We start from the raw sequence: 24637 nt of genomic DNA on the forward strand, positions 1-24637 counted from the left end.
TTAAAAAACTCAAATTTTTAAACGAGCCTAACGAGACCTTTTCAAAAATCTTATCAGACTGAGTAAATATGACGACCGTTTTAGGCCCACGAGCCGGGCCGGATCAGATCAGATCTTGCTGAACCAGATTTTGTCCGAATTTTTTCTTATTTATATATTAATATTAGTTTATATTGCGTGCCTTGAGGTGAAGACCTATTTAAATACTTTAGATACCGAAAAAATATTTTAAATTATGAGAATGTTTAGTTTACATATCGAAACAATTATTATTTTTAATTTTATTGAACAATGCTCATTTATTAATTTTAACTTATAACTGTTATTATTTATTATGCAAATCAACAACTAACCATATTTATATTGTTTTATTTCTATGGGAAAAGATAATCTAAATGCCACTATAGAAACGTATTTAATTAGTGCACCTCAAATTTATAATTTTAAATCTTAAATTTAAAATCCAACCGTACGGATTTAAATATCATGTAAAAATAAATAAATATGTAAATTTTTGAATAATTTTTTTAATTTAAAAATCGATCACTTTAAAATAAAAAATAATCGTTTAATCTCTACCGTTAGCATTATATAAAAATAATTTTGAAATTGGGATTTTTTAGATATCTTGGAGTAAGTAAAAGACCTGCTTGAAAAATCCAACACCCTTAGATATAAATCCAACGGCTCAAATAAATTTAACTTTCTCATCTCATATTTGTTTTCACCATTTCCTTGACTTGAAAATAGAAAGGGCAGAAAATATATTTACTCTCTATACTAAAAATAAAAATAGAAAATAAAAATAAAAATACCATAACATCATATAACTCAGGCACGCAGCACTTGAAACGTTCATCTCTCTCCTCTAGCTCCGGATCTCTCTATACAATACATAAATTCATACTTACATATATACACATACAATTACTTACATGTTTGTATATATTACACAACGCCATATACTTACACCTATCTGATCTCTCTTCGATCTCATCAAATCTCAGGTATTACTCACAATTCTCACACACACACTATTTGTAGATTTAATAGTATTGTTTGTGTAATTAAGCTTATTATTTTTGTTAATTTATGTTTTTAATCAATAATTTGATAGATCCGATCTGAATATATTGTTTTGCTTTGTTTAGATTTGATTTGCATTTCGAATTTGTAATTTGATAGATCCGATCTGAAAATATATTGATTTGTTTTGTTTCGATGAATTTGAAACTAGGTTTCGATTTGTTGTGGTTCCGTAAAGTGTGAATTGGGGGAAAATGTTGACGAAATTTGAGACTAAGAGTAATAGAGTAAAAGGACTGAGTTTCCACAGTAAGAGACCGTGGATTCTCGCGAGTCTTCATAGCGGTGTTATTCAGCTATGGGATTATCGAATGGGTACATTGATCGATAGGTTTGACGAGCACGATGGACCTGTTAGGGGTGTGCATTTTCATAAGTCTCAGCCGCTTTTTGTTTCCGGAGGTACTTTCTATAATATTATGTGTTTAGTATTTTGCTTAACTTTTTAGCGGTTTTAGTTCGAGCATTGTGGATACTATGTAAATTTAAAGAAATGTGTTTTTGTAAGTATGCAATTGAGTGTAAGGGATTAAGAGTAGTTAGACTAGTTTATCGATTTTTGTGAAATGTTGTGATGTATGGTTTTTATGTTTTAGGATGGACGGGAAATGATGAGATCGATTTTAGATGATCCTATGATTCTTTTTTGTAGTTGTGCGTAAGTTTTAAGAGATTTGAGTAAATTTTGTAACCAAGAAAAGTACACCCTTACGTGTTAGTTGAAGAATTAAATGTTGTTCTTGAATGCTACTTAAATTGCAAGAATTGCATTTTTAACTATGATGTGGACCCACGGGATTAGTTTACTTGTTTTGGTTAAAATGTGTAAATGCACAAATTTATGCATTAGAGTCGAAAGGCAATGATGAATTTGATCTAATAATATCACTTTAAAACATCATTAGTTGCGTATATGCTTTCAAGAAAGTTGCATAAATGCTTTCACGAAAGTTATGTAATTTCTTGAAAGAAGCCAAGTACCGAAGTACTTGCTTGTAAGAAAATTGAAAAGTAGTAGTAGCTGTAAAGCACGGATCCATAAGGAAAATTTATCAAATTTTTTGTAACAAGACAAACATGTTTCTCTAAAAAAGAAATGGTCATAAAAAGTAATATATTCTTCCAATGAGTTCTAGCAGTAGTGTGCTATTCTCAACTTAATCAGTTGGGAGTTGAGTTCTAGATTTGTAAACTTAAGATTATGTTAATTTACAGGAATGGTTGTTGATATATGCATAGTATATTAATTCAAAACATCTAGGTAAACAAATATGAATCAAATATTGTATTATAAAAGAAGTTTTGCTACTACACATACGCCTAGCATGATGGAAAGTGTGATGAGGGAAGGAGTATTTTGTATATCAATCTAGCAGAATTAGATTTTGTGCTACAGCTACTCATGGTCAAGCGCATACTTGTTGAAGTAATTTGACACTGCAATGATCAGTTGACGGCTCTATGCTTGTGATTGATCATAATTGTAAGGCTGGGATAATAAACTTAGCCCTATGCCTTTATCTCATGTTGGTTCTGCATTGTAAACTATTCCTCTATCTCATGGTGGTTCTGCATTGTAAACTATTCTGTTTGAGTCAAATAGAAATTCAGATTGAATAAAGATAAATGTTATTTTGTTGCTTCTGTTATAATTTGATGAATACTGTAGTGAAGTGTACTGTTGGTATATTCCGAGCAGTTACTTCCTTACATTTTCTTACAATCTAATTTATTTAATGCAGGAGATGATTATAAAATTAAAGTTTGGAACTACAAGTTACATAGGTGCTTGTTTACTCTTCTCGGACATCTTGATTATATCCGTACTGTGCAATTTCATCATGAGCATCCTTGGATAGTGAGTGCTAGTGATGATCAGACCATCAGAATTTGGAATTGGCAGTCACGAACATGCATATCTGTTTTGACCGGGCACAACCATTACGTGATGTGCGCTATATTCCATCCTAAAGACGACCTTGTTGTGTCAGCATCACTTGATCAGACTGTCCGTGTCTGGGATATTAGTGCTCTTAGGAAGAAGACAGCATCCCCTGCTGATGATATTCTGCGTTTAAGTCAGATGAACACTGATTTTTTTGGGGGAGTTGATGCTGTTGTCAAATATGTACTAGAAGGTCATGACCGGGGCGTCAACTGGGCTGCATTTCATCCTAGCTTGCCTCTTATTGTCTCAGGGGCTGATGATCGTCAAGTCAAGTTGTGGCGCATGAATGGTTAGTCTTTGAAAGATTGTTCTTTTTAGATTTGCATAATGCCCATACAAGTAGATGTCTAAGCATGATTGGTCTAGATTTCCTCCTTATTAATTTGTCTGCTGCCACTTGTTAGAAAGACTGTCATATTTTTCCATCTTTTTCAGATACAAAGGCTTGGGAAGTGGACACATTAAGAGGGCACATGAATAATGTTTCATGTGTTCTTTTCCATGCCAAGCAGGATATAATTGTTTCTAACTCCGAGGATAAGAGCATTCGTGTTTGGGATGCAACAAAGCGCACTGCTATTCAAACTTTTCGTCGTGAGCATGATCGATTTTGGATTCTTGCATCTCATCCAGAGATGAATCTGCTTGCTGCTGGTCACGATAGTGGCGTGATTGTTTTCAAGCTGGAAAGAGAGAGGCCTGCATTCTCAGTGAGCGGAGATTCCATGTTTTATGTTAAGGATCGCTTTCTGCGGTTCTATGAGTTTGCAACTCAGAGAGAAACACAGGTTATTCCAATAAGGCGCCCTGGCTCTACCAGTTTGAATCAAAGTCCGCGAACACTGTCATACAGTCCTACAGAAAATGCTATACTTATTTGTTCGGATGTTGAGGGTGGATCTTATGAGCTATATGTAGTACCTAAAGACAGCATTAGTAGAGGAGATACAGTCCAAGAAGCTAAAAGAGGTATTGGTGGATCAGCTATTTTTGTAGCTCGAAATCGGTTTGCAGTACTTGATAGAACCAACAATCAAGTGTTGGTCAAGAACCTTAAGAATGAGACAGTTAAAAAGAGTGTCCTACCTATAGCTGCAGATGCAATATTTTATGCTGGAACTGGTAATTTGCTTTGTAGAGCGGAGGACAAAGTGGTTATTTTTGACCTTCAGCAAAGGATTGTTCTTGGTGATCTTCAAACGCCTTTTGTGAAGTATATTGTCTGGTCAAGTGACATGGAAAGTGTTGCCTTGCTTAGCAAACATTCTATCGTGATAGCTAATAAAAAACTTGTACACCAGTGCACCCTTCATGAAACAATTCGAGTAAAGAGTGGTGGTTGGGATGACAATGGAGTCTTTATTTACACAACACTGAATCACATCAAGTACTGCCTTCCAAATGGAGACAGTGGGATAATAAAGACACTTGATGTTCCAATATACATCACCAAAGTTTGTGGCAATAAGATTTTTTGCTTGGATCGTGATGGAAAGAATAGGGTGATAGTGGTTGATGCAGCAGAATATATTTTCAAACTGTCATTGTCGAGGAAGAAATACGAAGATGTTATGAGAATGATAAGAAACTCACAGCTTTGTGGGCAAGCGGTGATTGCTTATTTGCAGCAGAAGGGTTTCCCGGAAGTGGCCCTTCATTTTGTGAAAGATGAGAGAACTCGATTTAGTTTGGCACTGGAGAGTGGTAATATTCAGACTGCAGTTGCCGCAGCTAAGGAAATTGATGAGAAGGATCACTGGTACAGATTAGGGGTCGAAGCCCTTCGCCAGGGTAATGCAGGTATAGTAGAATATGCCTACCAGAGGACGAAGAATTTTGAAAGGTTATCTTTCCTATATCTTATAACAGGGAATACAGAAAAACTGTCCAAGATGCTTAAAATTGCTGAAGTTAAGAATGATGTGATGGGTCAGTTTCATAATGCTCTCTATCTCGGTGATGTTCAAGAGCGGGTGAAGATTTTGGAAAATGCTGGGCACTTGCCACTTGCTTATATCACTGCTTCTGTGCATGGCTTACATGAGGTTGCTGACAAGCTTGCAACTGCATTGGGAGATAAAGTTCCCGCATTACCAAATAACAAAGCTCCCTCCCTTCTTATGCCCCCAACCCCAATTGTTAGTGGTGGAGATTGGCCCCTGTTGAGAGTCATGAGGGGAGCTTTTGAAGCTGGGTTGGATAACGTTGGTAAGGGTGCTCCGGAGGAGGAGGAAGAAGTTCCTGATGGTAACTGGGGTGAAGAATTGGATATGGTTGATGTAGAAGGAGTGGATAATGAGGAATCAGTTGTAGTGCTTCATGATGAAGAAGCAGCTGAAGAAAATGAGGATGGTGGATGGGACCTTGAGGATTTGGACCTTCCTCCTGAGATGGATACTCCAAAGGCTTCTTCTGTAAACTCTCGAGTATTTGTGGCCCCAACTCCTGGAATTGCTGTAAGCCAGATATGGACTCAGAGATCATCTCTTGCCGCTGAGCATGCAGCAGCTGGTAATTTTGACATTGCTATGCGGTTGTTAAGCCGGCAATTGGGAATTCGAAATTTCGGTCCTTTAAAATCAGGGTTTCTTGATCTTTACAATGGCAGTCATAGTTATATTCGTGCCCTTACCTCTGCTGCAGTGTTATCAGTTGCATTGGAACGAGGGTGGACGGAATCCTCCAGCCCTAATGTAAGGGGCCCGCCAGCTCTAGTATTCACTTTCTCTGGGTTGGAAGAGAAACTGAAGGATGGTTACAAAGCAACTACAGCTGGGAAATTTACCGAGGCTCTTCGACTGTTCCTAACTATTCTGCATACTATACCTTTGATTGTAGTCGAGTCAAGAAGGGAGGTTGACGAAGTCAAGGAATTGATTGTGATAGTGAAAGAGTATGTGTTGGGCCTGCAAATGGAGCTAAAGAGAAAGGAACTCAAAGATGATCCAGTCCGCCAGCAAGAGCTTGCTGCATATTTCACCCATTGTAACCTCCAACTACCGCATTTAAGGCTTGCACTGCAAAACGCAATGACTGTTTGCTTTAGGGCTAAGAACCTTAACACAGCTGGTAACTTTGCTAGACGCCTTCTAGATACTAACCCTACCAATGAGAAACAGGCAACTATGGCAAGGCAAGTGCTGCAGGCTGCTGAGAAGAATATGAAAGATGCATCTCAGCTGAACTATGATTTTAGAAATCCTTTTGTGATTTGTGGAGCCACATATGTCCCTATTTACCGAGGACAGAAAGATGTCTCATGCCCATATTGTAGTTCCCGGTTTGTACCAAGCTTAGAAGGGCAGCTATGTACTGTATGTGATCTTGCAGCGATCGGCTCTGATGCTTCCGGTTTGCTATGTTCTCCATCCCAGGTCAGATGATGACTCTGCTTAACGGTGGACATTTTATTAAGCCTTTTAGTTCTGCTAGTGGGATCTTTCTGTCTCTTGAAGCAAAGGTTGTGATGTTAAAACATATTCTTGTTAAACCAAATTGTGCTTTACCCGTGTTTATTTTTGATATTTTAAGATGTCATGTGTAATAAATAACTTGGAAATTTTGAAGAAGGATCCTTTTGTTAGTTGAGCGTAGAAAAGAACAGAATGGTCCTTGGTATTTGGTAATTACAGTAGGTGATAGTCTTGGTAAAATTCTTTGCTTATGAATTGGGGCTCACAAATTAACCTTTTCTTTTTAAAGGGATTCAAAGTTTAGATGTATACTGTGCGTGACATATCTCGGTTTTTTTGTAGGTTGGGTACTCTTTTAAGTCTTAACCATGGGCTATATATGCATGTATTTGTTGACATTTTTTAATTAACTAGTTTATTGCCTGTGCTTTGCAAAAATTATTTAATAAAATAAATAAATAAATTTAATTTAAATTGAATAATATAATTATAAAAGATTAAATTATTTATATAATAAGTGTATTATATGTACATATTATGATAAATTTATTTAAGAACTACTTTCATCACATATGTTATTTTTATGTTATATATTTTATGAGATTATTTCTATAAATAGATCTTTTAAAATTTAAACTTTACTTCAAATTTGTATTAAAAACTTACCATAAGTGGTTTTCAAAAAAAAACTTATTATAAATAACACAATTCATATTTAAAATTATATCATAAAGTTTCTATAATTAAAATGGGTCATAATAATTAAAATGGGTCATAATAAGTACATGGATCTTTTATAAACCTAATATGGATACCAAACCTAAAAATAGATAGTCAACTGGGTCAAATTAAAGTTAAAAATCATATCCGAACCAAAATATGGATACCAAGCCTTAGGAAATGATTATCGAGCAATTTATAATATATAGATTGCAAGAATATAGCGGACTGTGCTTGTTTTTCCGGAACATTTTTTTTTAATTTTCAGAGCAGAAAAAGCACGAAAATTTTATAAAATAATAGGGTAGTGACTGATATATGCATACCCCAAAGTTATAGTTGCACACCTTACTTTAAGTTTAGGCTAAACTACCCTCATGTTTGTTTTGATATTTTATGTCAATTTAAATGTATGTTATCTCTTTTATTCTCAATTCTTTTACCTTATTTAAACTAATTTATATTCTGATAATATTGAAATTAAAGTATTATTATATTATTTGTGTCTTTTTCACTTCTAAATTCTTCAAAAATTGAATTTTGAATTTTAATATTTTAAATATTAACAAACGTACGACGATAAATGATTCTTTATAACACTTAATGAGTGACAATATAATTTAAATTTTAGAATTATAATATTTAAAATTAATATTTTCCTGTCATAAGATTTTGGTTCATCATGTTAAAATGTAAATAAAAATAATGTACTTACTTAATGGACATACTGAAAAAGTTTCGTATAATCCTTCTTCTTCTTAGATTTCTAACACCTATTTGTACTATCGTGCTGATAACGTTTTATAAAATAATATATATAAGATAGATTGAGAAAGAGCTACGTAATAATGAAAGAGATCATCTTGTAATTCCATCTCATAATAAAAGTACAAGCAAGCCTTATATAGACTAGTAGAAGGGATGTTACAAGGAAAATGGAGAGCCAAAGGTTGCAAAGATAACCACATGAAAGGCTAAAAGTCATCTATTTATTACATAACACTCCCCCTTAGATGACTCGTAACAACACCATGCCTTGTTAAAACCTTACTAGGAAAAACCCTATGGGAAAAAATCCCAGTGAATTAAAAAGAGTATATATGTTGCATGTGTAATAACGAGCGTATTATATCTCCCCCTCACTTTGACATGAATATCAACATAGATGTCGAAGTCCGCGCATCTCGATCATGTGTACTAATTTCTCAAATCGAGTTGTAGAAAATGCATTTGTGAGGAAATCTGTAGGATTCCTTTAATCATCATTCCTTGCACGTCATGCTGCCTCTTTAAAAATTGCCTGCAACAATTAAATTCATAGCAAAAGAAAATCTCCACTATAATTTATTCAATTTTTGATTCCCTAATTCTTTTCACCTGCAATATTAGCTTAGAACTTTATAGAATAGGTTAGTGGAGATTGAATAAAATTATCATTTTATAACTTCAAGATTAACATGCCCTTAGAGCGAGCGATCCCTTAACAATGAACACTAACCGAAAGTAGAGTATTTTTTGAAATAATAAATTTATGTATATTAAAATATGTTTTAGTTTACTTGGATACGGTACTTCAGGACCAAGAATTTCTTTCAAGTGTTCACAAAATTTTGTGTACTATCGTGTATTTATAATTCTTTTGGGATCCACATATAATAATATATCATTCATCCAAGAGTAATTCTTCTTAATATATACACCAAGAAACACTGTATCACATAATATAACATGAAGTATTTTCATTATGAGGTGCAACTCAATTCAATGTCAAGAAACATTCTAGTTTCCATCTGCTCTGGCCAGAGATTTTAAGAGTTGTCCTTCTAATTCGATATACATTTATAACATGCATTTTGTGAAATAGTTTTATGTCAGACTGCTGGTCCAAATCCCCTTTTTCATTTGAGGAGGGTACGTTCTCGAGAATTTGGTTAGACTGCTTCCGGCAGTTAGGATCCTTCCGGAATAATCATTGTCAAGTGGGTCATATATAGAATTTAAATTAAATCATTCACATATGGTGAGATTATTTAACAATCAAATAATCGTATCCACCACAAGATACTATAACCTATTCAAGGTCATCTACGATTATCTGAGCTTTACATTCATAAATTTTAAAATTTCATTTTGTTTCACACAAATAACCATATATATTCCACTGAATTGACACCTTTAGGTGGGGGAACTACAGTTTCAAAAAGAAAATTTCTCTATTTTAAGAGAAAAATGATTCGTAGTGCACACTATTTGCACAACTTCAGGTGTGGAAGGACTACCAGTCCAAATAAATTTTCTTTATAATTGCCTCAATCATATCCTTTATTCTTTGGTCAATTTTGTCAATATTTTCTAATAGATTCCGCTTCATGATCCTCATTATTACCAATAGCCTCAAGTTTTATAAATATTATCCACGTCAATTCGATTGATGGTTCAACTTTATTCTGGACAAGACATAATATATCGAGATCTTTTATTCTCTCTAATTTGTCATGTCTATAATCTCTTCCTGAGATCCTTCAAAAGTTATTGATTTCTCAATCTAGCCATCATCAATTATTGCTCCTTTTCACTTTTTTTCTTGTATACGATATGGAACCAACCTGCCTATCACGCTTCAAGCGTTCTTTAGACATAATAGTATCTTGAGGTTGTCATTTTATTAATATTATTGGAGCATATGTAGTCGGTGTATGTGACACAGTCACTATTTCTGGTCATCAAATATATAAATGAATTATCTTATGAACTTCTGGTTCATATTAAAATCCCTTTTTTAGGATCAAGATGAGGCAACGATAATTCGTTCTTATAAAAATATTCACCAAATATTTATTTTCTCCCCCTGATTTCAATCAAGTCATAAAGAAATACACCGATGATTCCAATACATATCCAATGGTGGAATCGATCTTACTATCGTGGTGGAAAATCTATGATGACCAAATAATTTGTTTATGACGGGGAGGAAATATGAAAACTTCTTTATATAATGCGAATCAATACAAAATACTCAACAATTTTTAATTATGCCTTACAAGCAAATAAAATATTTATCACTGAGAAGAATTCACAGGTTCTTCAACAAAAGTTCATATAAATTTCAATTATTGTTCGCATTTTAATTAAATTGATGGCTTGGCTGGTAATGTCCAGCTATAAAATTATCATTATACTTCTGGTTTACTTCAAAAATCAATTTCAGCAATTTTATAATTTTATAAAAAAATATTCTTCATTTGTCTGGGAGAGAACGATTACATCAATAATATACATACCATTTTGGGTAAAATGTATTTAAGAATAATATGATAAATGTACATTCTCTTCAGGAGTCTTATACATGCACTTCAGGAGCCTTATATTTAGAAAAATATATAATGAGACATTCTATATAATACTCCCCCTTTGAATGACTCATATTAGATATTAGGTATTGATATTAGTCATCTTTATCTCATTTAAGAAAAATATTTCTTATATACATGGTAAAAATACGATCAAAAGTGTTTGTAATATCATGACTATTGCTACAGGCATGATCGATATCCTTTGATTTTATACTCTAAGGAATGGAAGGGTGTCATTTGTTGCAATACATAATCTTTCTATCAATAATTCAAATTTAATAAATCACAATTAGTCACAATATCAACTTATGATTGTAACAAACCAATTTCATAACAATGTATCTGCAGGATATTATTTAATATATATTTATTCAACTGAATTCTATTATATCCAAATATCACACTATTCTTTATATAGATACATCCTTCAGGGAGATTATATCATTTAGGATAAAATCATAATTTGAATATTATATAATATATCATTCTATTGGAATGTAAACAAGTGTTTAAACATATCAAAATGCGTGATAAAAAATAAAATAATTTTTTTATATAGTGACAACTTCTAGCTGTTATTAGATGCAACTTCTGGTTGCAATCATATACAATCAATTTATTAAAAACAACGTCAAATAGGTGTTGTCGATAATACCAACATCATTTAACTAAAGTGGGATAAAAAAAATCACTTTTACAAATGCTAAGATTAAATCACAGAGATACATAGTGATTTTATCATTTACTAAGATATCGTATAAAGATTTAGAAATATCACTTATTTGAAGCATGCCCAAGATGTAATACACTCTAATATGTGAGTAAGTCAACTTAATACAAGTGAAATAATGTGTGCGCATAAGGCTACTCTTTCAAACCATAATATATAAAGTTTTGACTATCTCAAAAATTTCATAGCAAATATAAACATTACATAGCAAACATAAACCAACCACTTAAGTGACATGGTCATGAGAGTCAATTCATGCCAATGAATCGTTGGAAGAGAACTGTAAGGCATATGTCATAGCCTATTTGTATATTCGAGGATTTAACTCAACTCAAATAAGAATGTAATAAGTAAATAGTGGATCTACCGTCAAAGAGATCTCGCAAAGTAATATCTGTCAAAGGATTCAGAAACAAGGTTCATCTACAGACTTGAGGAATTAATTCACTGAAAGAAGTTCAAGAAATTGATCATGCCTCAGTGATATAAATCAAGAGTGTGGATTTAATCAAGTGACAAAGATCTCGTCAGGGTATCAGATAATTACAAGGATTTAATCTGAAGAAAATCAAAGTGTCAAAGTCAAGACATGAAGAAACGTCACGGAAATTAGTCACTCATGAACCAGACAGTACATCGAGTGTCAACATTGAAGTGGTGGAATTGATTCATAATTTTCAGTGATTTTCAGAAGATTTGCAGAAGAATGGTTGTTGCTCAAGATTAGTATTAATTCTCTATTAATTAATTAAGTCATATAATTTAATTAAGAAAATAAATTATATCTGCAAAGATTAATTTATTGATTAATTGAATTAATTGGTTAATTAATTCTGAATTAATATTATGCATTTTTCAGAAATGATTTTGAATTAATATTCAAGATTAAATTAGCAAGACAAATATTTGAACTGGTATGACAATTGGATTGTCATACCGAAAGTCTTTCCAAGCCATTTAGATAGTCCTACCGAAAGTTACACTAGGAGGAGGATTGTCTTGCTAGTTCATTCTGATTGTCTTGCTAGTTCTAACAATAGTCTTGCCGAAAGTTCTACTGGAAATGGATAGTCCTACCGAAAGTCTTGCTAGTTCAAAAGGATTGTCATACCAGCTATTTTTTATTCGGTGGATTGTTTAAAAAGCAGCAGAAGTAGAACACATTTTCATCATCCAATATCAAACAAACAAAAGTCAACAAGCAAGAACATAGCAGAAAAGAAAAGCAAATATTTCATTCTTCATCTGCAGAAAATCAAGATCATATTTCTAGTTTGTAAAGTTAAATCTAAACCACTAGAATTATTTATCTTGTTCTTGTGTAACAATCTAGCGGATCAAAATCCCTAGAACTTAATCTCAAATCGCGTTTAGCATTTGATTCTAATTATTGCAAAAATAGAAAAAGTTCATGTCGAATTTATTCTAAATTTGTGATAATTAATTTGAGATTAATTCCTTGTAATCGATACAGTTGTTGTAACACCTTTCAAGTTTAATAATATTTTTATTTAACTTGAATTTTGTTTCACATTTTTTATTCCGCATTTATTCGATTATTCGGTATTGTTTGTATTCAACCCCCCCTTCTACAAACTCATTGGGACCTAACAATTGGTATCAGAGCCTTCTGATTAACGAACAAATCAAGATCCTAGACTTTTGTGATTTTTCAACTCCTTGAATTTTTATTCATTCAAAAATTCATAATGACTTCACAAAAAGTTGGAACCGTTAAAATTCCACAATTTGATAAAGAGAATTATATTATGTGGAAGAAGAAGATGCTCTTGTTTTTACAAGTGGCAAATCCCAAATATTCAAACTTGTTAAAGAAGGGGATAAAAACTCCGATGGTTATTGAACCAGAGGTGATAGTAGATGATGTTGTGATCACCAAAGCCAGAACCTATCCTAAAGATCCTGAAGATTTTACTCATGATGAAAAGGAAGAAGCCTCCTTGGATGCCAGCCTTCAATTAATTTTAATTGATTCCCTTGATCCCTTGATGAACAGACATGTGATGAACTGTAAAAATTCCAAACACATGTGGGAAACTATTGAGGTGATCAATGAAGGTACAGAGGAAGTTAGGGAGAACAAGTTGGAGATCCTAACCTCTGAGTATGAATATTTTAAATCAAATCCAGGAGAAGGAATTACTGAAGTGTTTGAGAGGAACAATGCGTTGATCAACAATCTGAACATAAATGGGAAATATTATTCAATCAGGGAGGTCAACAAAAAGTTCCTTTTAACACTGCCAACTCATCTTGAACATAGAATCACTGCCATTAGAGAAGCTAGAGATCTGAGTGAGATTTCTTTGGACAGGCTCTATGGAGTGTTAAAAACCTATGAGTTGGAGCAGATTCAACAGAAGGAAGTCTACGGGAAGGATAGAATGGTCAACACATCTATTGCACTTGTAGCTGAAGGTCAACAACAACAGCAATCTCAACAATTGGAGAGAATGGTACAGTGTTCCAAGGCTGAGGAAAATATGTTAGTAGCAGAATATGATCCTCCTACTACAAATCAATCAAGTGATGATTTTTATTCCTTGGAAGAGCTGGAGCAATTGGAAGACGAGTCAATGGCCCAAATTGTCAAGAGATTCTCCCATGTCAGATTCAAGAGGAATCCCAAGCTTAAGTACAAGTCCAACTACAACAAATTCCAGAAAGGTGGATCTTCATCCTCTAACACCAGCAGTGGTGGATACAAAACAGGGATGGTTGATCGGAGCACCATTAGATGCTATAACTGCAATGAGTTGGGACACTTTGCCACAGAATGTAGGAAGCCAAAGCAAGTAAGAAAGAACTCTGAAAGGGCTTATCTGGCAAAGGGAAGAAGCTTGGATGATACTGACAGTGAAGATGAAGATGAAGGAAATCTTGCTCTTATGGCTATTGATGGAAAAGCTTCATCGTCAAGAATAGAGGTAAAACTTTCTGATGCTGAAATGGTTTATCATCTAAGAGGTAACTTAGATTGTGCACGTCGTGATAATGAACTGTTAAGTTTACAGATCACAGACCTTGAGAAAGAGGTCAATGAATTAAGACTTGTGCACATTAATCAAGACAAATTAAAAGAACAAGTATCTTTTCTAGAGAATAGAGTTGACTGTTATAGAAAACTCGAAACTATTCTCAAAGACAAGATCACCGGTCTTGAGACTAAGGTTAGAGCCTACTTCAATTCTTGTTCGAAGGCTAAAGAGTTCTACAGTAAGCAATCTGTTAATCAAACATCTGGAATAGGTTATGATTACAATGTTGCTATTGGAGAATTAGGCATAAACTCCCCTCCTCGTGTCTGTGCTAAAGGGAGGGAAGTACCACATGTGCTTAAGGGTGTTGATGAACCCCTCTATAAACCATCAATTGCTGAACCATTTGATGCGACCTCTTCTGTTATTCAGGAAGAAATACGTGCTGAAGATCATGCTAATGAGAAGGTTATTTCCAAGTCAAGTGTGTCGAAAGTTCCAGTCAAAGTTGTGAAAGCAACTGAGACTAACTCAGACACACATGAGTTGGATAACAAAAATGCCATGTCTGCCATGCATAAATTGCCCACTATTAATCACTCTCATAAAGCATGTGGTGTTTTTAATTGTATGTCTTGTGCTTTTAATATGATGTATGCTTATTTTAATGGTAAGCATGTTTCTAATGATAAGACTACTCCTCGTCAGCATGTGAATAACAAGAAGCATGATAGGTCTAAGACTGCTAGTCCTTCTAAGGCTAGAAAGGAGACATTTGTGCCTAAGCTTAAACAGAAATTTGTTGAGGCTGTTTACAAGGTCAAATGTTCAGTCAGTGAGAAAGTTGAGACCATTAAAGTTAAAAATGTTATTTTTCCTGACAAAGGACAATTCTACAAGTATGCCGGGCCCAACCAAGTTTGGGTTCCGAAGAAGGTCTAATCCATTTGTAGTGCAGGGTATTAAACAGGTGTAACCGGTAGTGTGGATTCTTGATAGTGGATCATCAAGACATATGACCGGAGATAGAGCCCTGCTATCAAATGTGGATTGAGAAAGCTGGCCCACTGATTACCTTTGGAGATAACAGCAAAGGTTTATCTGAGGGATATGGCTGCTTGCAAGCTGGGAATGTTATCATTGAAAATTTTGTATAGTGTGCTAGGTTATTATCAGGAAGCATCATCTAACATATAGCACCAGTGACGAGACTTGAGAATATTACGACATATCATGCACCTGCTGCACATTACACTTGGAATTGGACTCTAGTAAGATGTGTACAAGTGTACTCCTGGTTGGTGAGTCAAAAGAGGAAGTCAATGCACCACAATTCATGGACTTTGTAGCTGCAGATCTATTGGACTATGCAATTTCTTCTTCACAATCTCACTTCAGGTTGGTATGAACTAGTGTACTACTCAAGCAATCGTCAAGAACATGGTATGGTACTCTAACTGAAGTTATTGTTTAATATGAACTAGTAGAGTCGTCATATTTTTAACTCTCTTATCATTAGGCACAATCATATTGTTTTATATGTGCAGTGATATATTGGTTATGCAATATAACAATTAGTATCTAAAGTACTTGACAAGTATCGGTCAATGATATGTTGTTAACATTATGTTGCAGATATTTGTAAGCTTTTGACATGAATGAGAATTACTTAGACTTTACCCTAAGTGATCAATGTTTTATCAAAAACTCATTCATATTGAAAAACAAAATCAAACTTCTTTCTACATTAGTGATTTCTTATTTCATGTAAAATCTTTTGAAATCACTATTGTAAATCATTTTCTCTCTATTACCATATATTCTGTGATACAGGTTCAGTCTCTGTTAGATATATTTGATAATGTCATGGCTAATATGTTTTATGTTTAGCTTTCAGATCTTACGTGAACAGGATAAATCAGTACTTAACTGTTGATCAGTACTTATACTGGAAGTCAGGACTTAAGGATATTAGTACTTATATTATCAGGAGATAATCATCAGAAGATAGATATCAGAACTTAAGTGCTGAAGGACAATCAGATAAGGACAGTAGCTGATTAAAGGAAAGAAGATCGAGATAAACATAAGAAGAGATATGCATGAAGAAGGAATTCCGTGAAGAATGGAATACTTGGAAGAAAAGATATCTGATTGATATATTTTAGGAAGCAGAATTATATTCCATATCAATTAGTGATTATCTTGTAACTGTGTAGTATATAAACACAGACATAGGGTTTACACTATAAGTGTTATCATTATTAGAAAAGATTATTCATTGTAACCCTAGCAGCTCTCGTGATATTTGTTCATCACTAAGAGGTAAGAGTTCCATACTGTAACAGAGTTTATTGTTTCAATAAAGTTTGTTTTCTGTTACTTAAATTCTTAAAGTTCGATTTGAGTGTACTATACACTGTATTCACCCCCTCTACAATGTGTGTGTGACCTAACAATTGGTATCAGAGCCTATCTGTTAACTTATATACAGTTAAAGATCCAAACACAATCATGTCGGATACAGAAACTCCAACTAAGCCTACCACAACTGAGGAACCACCAAAGACACAAATTCAGAGTCGGTATGAGACCATCAGAGTCCCCATACTGAGACCATCTGAATATCCCATATGGAAGGTAAGGATGACCATGTTCCTGGAAGCAACAGATCCAGAATACCTGGATAGAATCAAGGAAGGTCCTCACAAACCAACCAAACTCGCAGTTGCAGTTGCAGGTGAAGCAGCAATGACCGTACCAAAGGAGAAGAGTGATTATACTGCTGAGGACATAGCATCAATTGGTAAGGATGCTAAGGTACGACACTTACTGCATAGTGCCATTGATAATGTAATGTCAAATAGGGTAATCAACTGCAAGACTGCTAAGGAGATATGGGATGCTCTGGAAACAAGGTGTCAGGGAACTGACACAATTAAGAAGAACAGGAAGACAATACTCACTCAAGAGTATGAACACTTTGACTCAAAGACTAATGAGTCATTGAATGATTTATATGATAGATTTGTCAAACTTTTGAATGTTTTGTCATTGGTTGATAAAGAGTATGATCTTGAAGATTCAAACCTTAAGTTCCTGTTAGCTCTTCCTGAATGCTGGGATTTGAAGGCAACGACAATAAGAGAAAACTACAATCTTGATGAAACAACTCTTGACGAAATCTATGGAATGCTCAAGACTCATGAGCTGGAGATGGAACAAAGAAGCAAGAGGAAAGGAGGAAAGTCAAGGACAGTTGCTCTTAAGGCTGAAGAAGAATTCCCCAAGGCAGCTTCCTCAAAGAAAGACAAAGGTAAAGCTCTTTTCATAAAGTCTGATACTGAGTCATCAAGTTCTGAGAGTGATGAGGACTCAGATTCTGAAAGCTTGCCTGAGACTGATGCTGATGAGGAGATGATGAAGCTGTGTGCTCTTATGGTGAAAGGAATCACTAAGATTGCATACAGGAAGTTCAGGAAGGGAAAGAAGTTTTCCAGAAAAAGCATAAGTTCTGATAAGAAGAATTTCAGAAGATCTGAAGGCAGAGGAGGAAAGTCTGACAGAGGAGATTACACCAATGTTAAATGCTATAACTGTAGTGAGAAAGGCCACATATCTCCTGACTGCAAGAAGGTAAAGGGTGACAGAGGCAAGGCTCTTGTCACAAAGCAGAAAAGCTGGACAGACACTTCAGACTCTGAAAGTGAGGAGAACTATGCATTGATGGCAAATGCTGATAAAGAAAGTGCTGAGAGCAGTTCTGAAGCTGCTGAAATAAAGGTACCTCAGACTACTTATGCTTTTCATACTGATGATATTAATGAGTTGAGAAGATATCTTAAAACCATGTTTGTTAGTTATAGAGATCAAACCTTAATATGTGAAAGATTAACTTCTGAAAATCTTGCTTTTAAGAAAAGAAATGATTTCTTAGAAAAAGAGTTAGTTATATTCCATCAAACTCAGAAGGATAGAGATGATGCTTTTTATGTTAGGGATGGAGTGCTAAAAATGAATGAATCTCTAAAAACTGAGTTAGAAAAGGAAAGAGAGATAATCAGGACTTGGACTAACTCTGGCAGAACAACTCAAAACTTGCTAAGTAGTGAAAATTGGAAAGAGGGCTTAGGTTATGGAGAAAATAAGAATGATAAAGGAACTGAAGAAATTAAGCCTGTTGTTAAGCAAAAGCCAAAGTTAAAACCTGTTAAGTTTGTAACTGTAAAGTCTGATAATGAGAAATCAGAAGTTAAAGAGGAATTAACTTCTGACAAACTAAAACAGGAAAAGACAGCTGAAGTAAACATAGGCTTAATGACAAAGAAGCAGCTTAAGCATAAGCTGAAAGATGTCAAGAATGCAAACAAGGTAAAATCACCTAGGAAAAATAGGAATGGAAAGGAAGGTATGAATAAAAGCAATGATTATAAACCTGTTCCTGATGCTCGGAAAACATGTCATAACTGTGGAAGTTCTAACCATCTGGCTTCTTTTTGCAGGAAAAATAAGAATATTAACTCCTTACCTTCAAAATCAGGAGTTAAGAGTCAGTCTGTTAGATGCAAACCACAAAATCCTTGTTTTTATTGTGGTAGTTTATGGCATTCCATTTATACTTGTAAGGAATATCATAGTTTGTACTATGATTATTATCAAATAAAACCTTCTTTGAAGAAAGTTTACATTGTTCCTTCTAGTGTAAATTCTGATTCAAAGTCTGATAATATAAATTCTGATAAGAAAAATGTTAACATAAACTCTGATGCTAAATCCGCTGCAAATGTTAACAAACTTAATAAGGCCAAAGGATCCAAACAAGTCTGGGTCCTTAAAACTAATAATTAGTGGTCTTTGTGATTGCAGGGCAACAGGAAAAATATTCTAGTTCTGGACAGTGGATGTTCAGGACATATGACTGGAAATAAGGCCCTGCTATCAGACTTTGTGGAGAAAGCTGGCCCAAGTGTTTCTTATGGAGATGGCAACATTGGAAAAACATTGGGATATGACAATATCAATCTTGGGAATGTCATCATTAAAGAAGTAGCTCTGGTCTCAGGACTTAAACACAACCTACCGAGTATAAGTCAAATCTGTGACAGAGGTTTTCATGTTGATTTCTTTGAAGAACACTGTGAAGTTGTGAGTAAATCTAAAGGCAAAGTTGTTCTGAAAGGATACAGACGTGGTAACATTTATGAAGCTAAGCTTTCAACAAGTACTGATGGCTCTGCAATCTGTCTGTTAAGTAGAGCATCAATTGAAGAAAGCTGGAATTGGCATAAGAAACTCTCTCATTTAAATTTCAACAATATAAATGAACTGGTCAAGAAAGATCTTGTGAGAGGATTGCCAAACACAGTATTTGCTCCTGATGGTCTTTGTGATTCATGTCAGAAAGCCAAACAAAGAAAATCTTCATTCAAGAGCAAGACTAAATCATCAATTCTTGAGCCTTATCATCTTATACATGTTGATCTATTTGGTCCAGTAAATGTCATGTCTATTGCAAAGAAGAAGTATGCGTTGGTCATAGTGGATGAGTTCACCAGATACACATGGGTGTATTTCTTGCACACAAAAAATGAAACTGCATCTATCTTGATTGATCATGTCAAACAGCTGGATAAAATGGTCAAAGATTCTGTGAAAATTTTAAGGAGTGATAATGGCACTGAGTTCAAGAATTTGATAATGGAAGAGTTCTGCAAAAGCCATGGAATAAAGCAGGAATTTTCTGCTCCTGGAACTCCACAGCAAAATGAAGTTGTTGAAAGGAAGAATAGAACTCTCATTGAAGCTGCACGTACAATGCTTGAAGAAGCAAAGCTTCCAACCTATTTCTGGGCTGAAGCTGTGCAGACTGCTTGTTTTACTCAAAATGCAACACTCATTAACAAGCATGGAAAAACACCATATGAGATGGTGAAGAAAAAGAAGCCAAATCTGAAATATTTTCATGTATTTGGATGCAAGTGTTTTGTTCTCAAGACTCATCCTGAACAGCTATCAAAGTTTGATCTAAAAGCCGATGAAGGAATCTTTGTTGGATATCCACTTTCCACAAAAGCCTTCAGAGTCTATAATTTGAGAACAAAAGTGGTCATGGAATCTATCAATGTCTCTTTTGATGACAAGAAGATCACTGGTCTTAAAGATTTTATTGACCATGATCAGCTGAGATTTGAAAATGAAGACTCATATTCTGATACTGAAAATCCTGACAGTCTAAGTCCTGATACTGCAAACTCTGATGGATTAAACTCTGATGTTATTGAAACTGTGGTGACTACATTAAAGGAAGATGCACCTATGCAGGGGGAGCATACTCAAGATCCTACCACATCTCAAGAAACATCCGAACATGCATCTGGCTCTTCAAGTTCTGATTCGTCAAGTTCTGATAAGCCAAGTTCTGATAGTACTGAAAATCTAAATACTGAAGAATCCAACTCAGAGAGCATAGTTTCAGGGGGAGCATCAGAAAATGAAAATGAAGATAGCATGGATCATGGGGGAGCATCCAGTTCTAGAGAAAACCTTCCATCTGCAAGGAAGTGGACAAAATCACATACACCTGATTTGATAATTGGAAATCCTGATGCAGGTGTCAGAACTAGAACAGGTACTTCAAATGAGTGTCTTTACAATTCTTTTCTCTCTCAGACTGAGCCGAAGAAAGTGGAAGAAGCTCTTCAAGATGCTGATTGGGTGCAAGCAATGCAGGAAGAGTTGAATGAATTTGAAAGAAATAAAGTCTGGACCCTAGTACCAAGACCAAAGAATAGATCTGTTGTTGGTAGAAAGTGGGTATTCAGAAACAAAACTGACAGTGATGGCATAATTACAAGGAATAAGGCAAGGCTGGTTGCAAAAGGATATTCTCAACAGGAGGGAATTGATTATGATGAAACATTTGCACCAGTTGCTAGGTTAGAAGCCATAAGGATATTTTTGGCTTATGCTGCTCACAAAAAGTTTACTGTCTTTCAAATGGATGTGAAAAGTGCTTTTCTCAATGGAGAATTGGAGGAAGAGGTATATGTTGAACAACCTCCAGGTTTTGTAGATACCAAACATCCAGACTATGTCTACAGACTTGACAAAGCACTTTATGGACTTAAGTAAGCTCCTAGAGCATGGTATGAGACTTTAGCTCAGTTTCTTCTAGAAAGTGGATTCAACAGAGGGACAATAGACAAAACACTGTTCTACCTCAACCATGGAAAGGACTTACTTCTGGTCCAGATTTATGTTGATGATATCATTTTTGGATCTACAAATGACAAACTTTGCAAGAAGTTTGCTAAACTAATGCAGTCAAGATATCAGATGAGTATGATGGGGGAACTTAGCTATTTTCTGGGCCTTCAAGTCAAGCAGAATGAGGAAGGCACTTTTATTTATCAAACCAAGTACACCAGAAACTTGCTAAAGAAATTTGGAATGCAAGATTGTTCAAGTGCATCCACTCCAATGGCCACTGCAACAAAACTAGATAAGGATACCGGTAAATCAGTAGATATTACTGACTACAGAGGTATGATTGGCTCTCTACTCTATCTAACTGCTAGTAGACCTGATATCATGTATGCTACCTGTCTTTTTGCAAGATTTCAAGCAGATCCAAGAGAACCTCACTTAACAGCTGTAAAAAGAATCTTTAAGTATCTTAAAGGGACAGCTGCTCTGGGATTATGGTATCCTAGAGAATCAGATTTTAAACTAATAGGTTACTCAGATGCAGATTTTGCAGGTTGCAAAATTGACAGGAAAAGCACAAGTGGAAGCTGCCAATTTCTTGGAGGCAGATTGGTTTCTTGGTACAGCAAGAAACAAAAGTCAATTTCCACATCACCTGCAGAAGCAGAGTATATTGCTGCAGGAAGCTGTTGTACACAGATTCTTTGGATGAAGAATCAGTTACTGGATTATGGGTTAACATATTTCAAAATCCCTATTTACTGTGATAATCAAAGTGCTATTGCTATGACAGGTAATCCAGTTCAACACTCAATGACAAAGCACATCAGCATCAGGTACCACTTCATCAGGGAACATGTGGATGAAGGTACAGTGGAATTGCATTTTGTTCCCATAGATCAACAGTTGGCAGATATCTTCACAAAACTATTATGTGAAGCTACTTTTACAAGATTGGTAAATGAACTTTGAATGGTTTCAGGTTCCTTCTCTAAATCTGCTTAGACTTGTTCTGTGTTATCAGACTTTATGCTCAGTATTTACAGAATTAGTCTCATTGTGTATTCTGTGCTTAATTGATAAATGTCTTTAAGTACTGACTGTTGTCTGATATAAGTTTCTAAACTCTGATAAGTGATATGTCTGTTCTAGTACCTATTCAATCCTATGATGATAACTATGCTAGATACTGACCTAGTAGTCTTCAATAAACAAATGATTCCATGGAAGAAGTACTTATTTCAGTGGAAATCTTATGACACTAGCAAATTCTGATAACTGAGCTTAGTTAAGTTCACTTTGTATCTCTTATTACTAAGTCACAAATTAGAATAATGCTACTCATCTGTTAAGTTCTGATACTAGTAAAACTGCTGAATGTACTAAGTGCTGATAGACCTCTCTTATCAAAAGCAAAAGCAAAAAGATCAAAGATTAAAATCAGGTACTCCTTTGAGATCTAGAGTAAAAATATGGAAGGGACGACCCAAGTGCATTGCTGGTATTAAGTAAATATGCATCAGAAAAGCAAAATATTTTCTTGGTGACTTTTCACACTCTATGATTACTGGAGAAATACTCTGAAAATAGCATAAATTCTGATAAACAGTCGTGACTCACTTACACTAAGAAGCCACTATAAAATAGAATTTCAAAAGATGCATAAAATTAGCACAAAACAGTTGAGGTGGACTCAAGCATAAACTCATTCTATAGTAGGTTTCAGGATAATGACAGATCTTTAGCAAAATTTTAGTTATGCCTTATTTCTAAGATGTACTGCAGTGAATCAGACTTTACTCTTTGTCTGTTTTTAGCTTAATGAACACACTAATCACTCCATCTGAATGATGAAAATTTCTGTGGTGGTCTATGTTATTTTAGATAAACAGTCATTGTGTCATTATTGCACAAATTCTGAGGCCAAGTTCTAAGTTACACGTTCTGATGATTAAGTTCTGACGTCCATAACTCAGAACTTGTATGAGTATTTACTAAGATAGGCATTCCTTTTTTGAGTTAAGAAATTATGTTCTGATGACTGTTAAGTTCTGGTATAGGTCTAAGTTCTGATTTCTCAGTCTAATCCTTTACTTGGCTTATCTTTGAATAAAATTTGATAACAGTCTCAGTTAGTACTCGAATATGTTGAAGTGGAAGATTAATAGTCACTGTGATTAGGATTAATGGTATTTGTACTTGAACAGTCCACTGTTTCTTGTGTTTTGTGCGGTCTAGACCATGCTTCCTCTTTCCAATGACTGTTTTCTTTTTCAAAGTCTAGGGAGACGAGGTAGAATTAATTCTAGCTGTCAGCATTAAATATCTTTGCGTCTTTTGGCATTCTCTTGCCTATATAAGCAACCACTTCACATCAGTCTTTCCATCACATTCTTCTCACACACTTATCATCCTTCTTCTATCAAAAACACAATGGTTCGATACAACATGTTTTTGAACAACCAAACCTTAACAATGGAGCTAAGTTGTGCCGACTGGCAGCAGGAGTGGCATGTAACAGCCATTCCTGAGGAGATCTGGGATTCTGTCCCACAGGAGGTGCTAACTCATATCCTATTCTTCTATATGGATTACCATCGCTATCTGGAGCGATTGGAGGAGGAAAGGCGGGAAGCTATCCGCCAGCAAGAGTGAATCATACGACTCGCCATCTTGTTCGTCGAAGATAGGAAGAGGAAGATGACTTAATCTCGTCTTCTTCCTGTTCTTCTTCATCAGCTTTGTCAGGCTTCTTAGCTAGGACTAAAGCTGTTGACGTTAGGATTAGAAGCTTAGGGAAAATCTTGTATAAGTATTGATGTAATTTCCATTTCATAAATGTATTGACTTGATATATTAATGAAAATTGTTTTTACTTCAAGATTTTGTCTCTGAGTTATTTTATCTTGTGTTGATAAATCCTGATTGATATTCTGATGACCATTTAAATTGTGTTTTTATTTAAGTTCTGATTCTCTGTCAGCACTTATTCATCGAAATTATCTCGGTCATTTTTAACATGATTTATTTTCAGAATATTAATGTTGCAGTGAAAAATAATTCAATCAGTGCTAACGGTTTAAATTTTGAATTAAAACTGTTTCTCTTGATTAATGGAGCGGTTTTTTCCTTGAAACAAGGCAACTGGGTAAGTAATCATTCCTGTTTTCTCGATCCCAGTA

The 24637-nt window shown here is 34.7% G+C and overlaps 1 protein-coding gene across 1 annotated transcript; it reads left to right on the plus strand.

Moving 5' to 3' along the window:
• Positions 1 to 823: 823 nt before the first annotated feature.
• LOC141668117 (coatomer subunit alpha-1-like) lies at positions 824 to 6617 on the plus strand. The gene is made up of 4 exons (XM_074474819.1): positions 824 to 1007; positions 1238 to 1488; positions 2829 to 3323; positions 3470 to 6617. Exons 2-4 carry the CDS (start codon positions 1281 to 1283, stop codon positions 6415 to 6417), a joined length of 3651 nt encoding a protein of 1216 aa, XP_074330920.1. The 5' UTR covers positions 824 to 1007; positions 1238 to 1280; the 3' UTR covers positions 6418 to 6617.
• Positions 6618 to 24637: the final 18020 nt, after the last annotated feature.

The sequence above is a fragment of the Apium graveolens genome, chromosome 1, assembly GCF_009905375.1.
Source record: "Apium graveolens cultivar Ventura chromosome 1, ASM990537v1, whole genome shotgun sequence".
In the NCBI taxonomy this organism is placed as follows: Eukaryota; Viridiplantae; Streptophyta; class Magnoliopsida; order Apiales; family Apiaceae; genus Apium; species Apium graveolens.

Coding starts and splice junctions, on each gene's coding strand:
- LOC141668117 (XM_074474819.1), top strand. CDS start 1,281: ATGTTGACGAAATTTGAGACTAAGAGTAATAGAGTAAAAGGACTGAGT. Junction 1,489..2,828: donor GCCGCTTTTTGTTTCCGGAG/GTACTTTCTATA, acceptor TATTTAATGCAG/GAGATGATTATAAAATTAAA. Junction 3,324..3,469: donor CAAGTTGTGGCGCATGAATG/GTTAGTCTTTGA, acceptor CATCTTTTTCAG/ATACAAAGGCTTGGGAAGTG.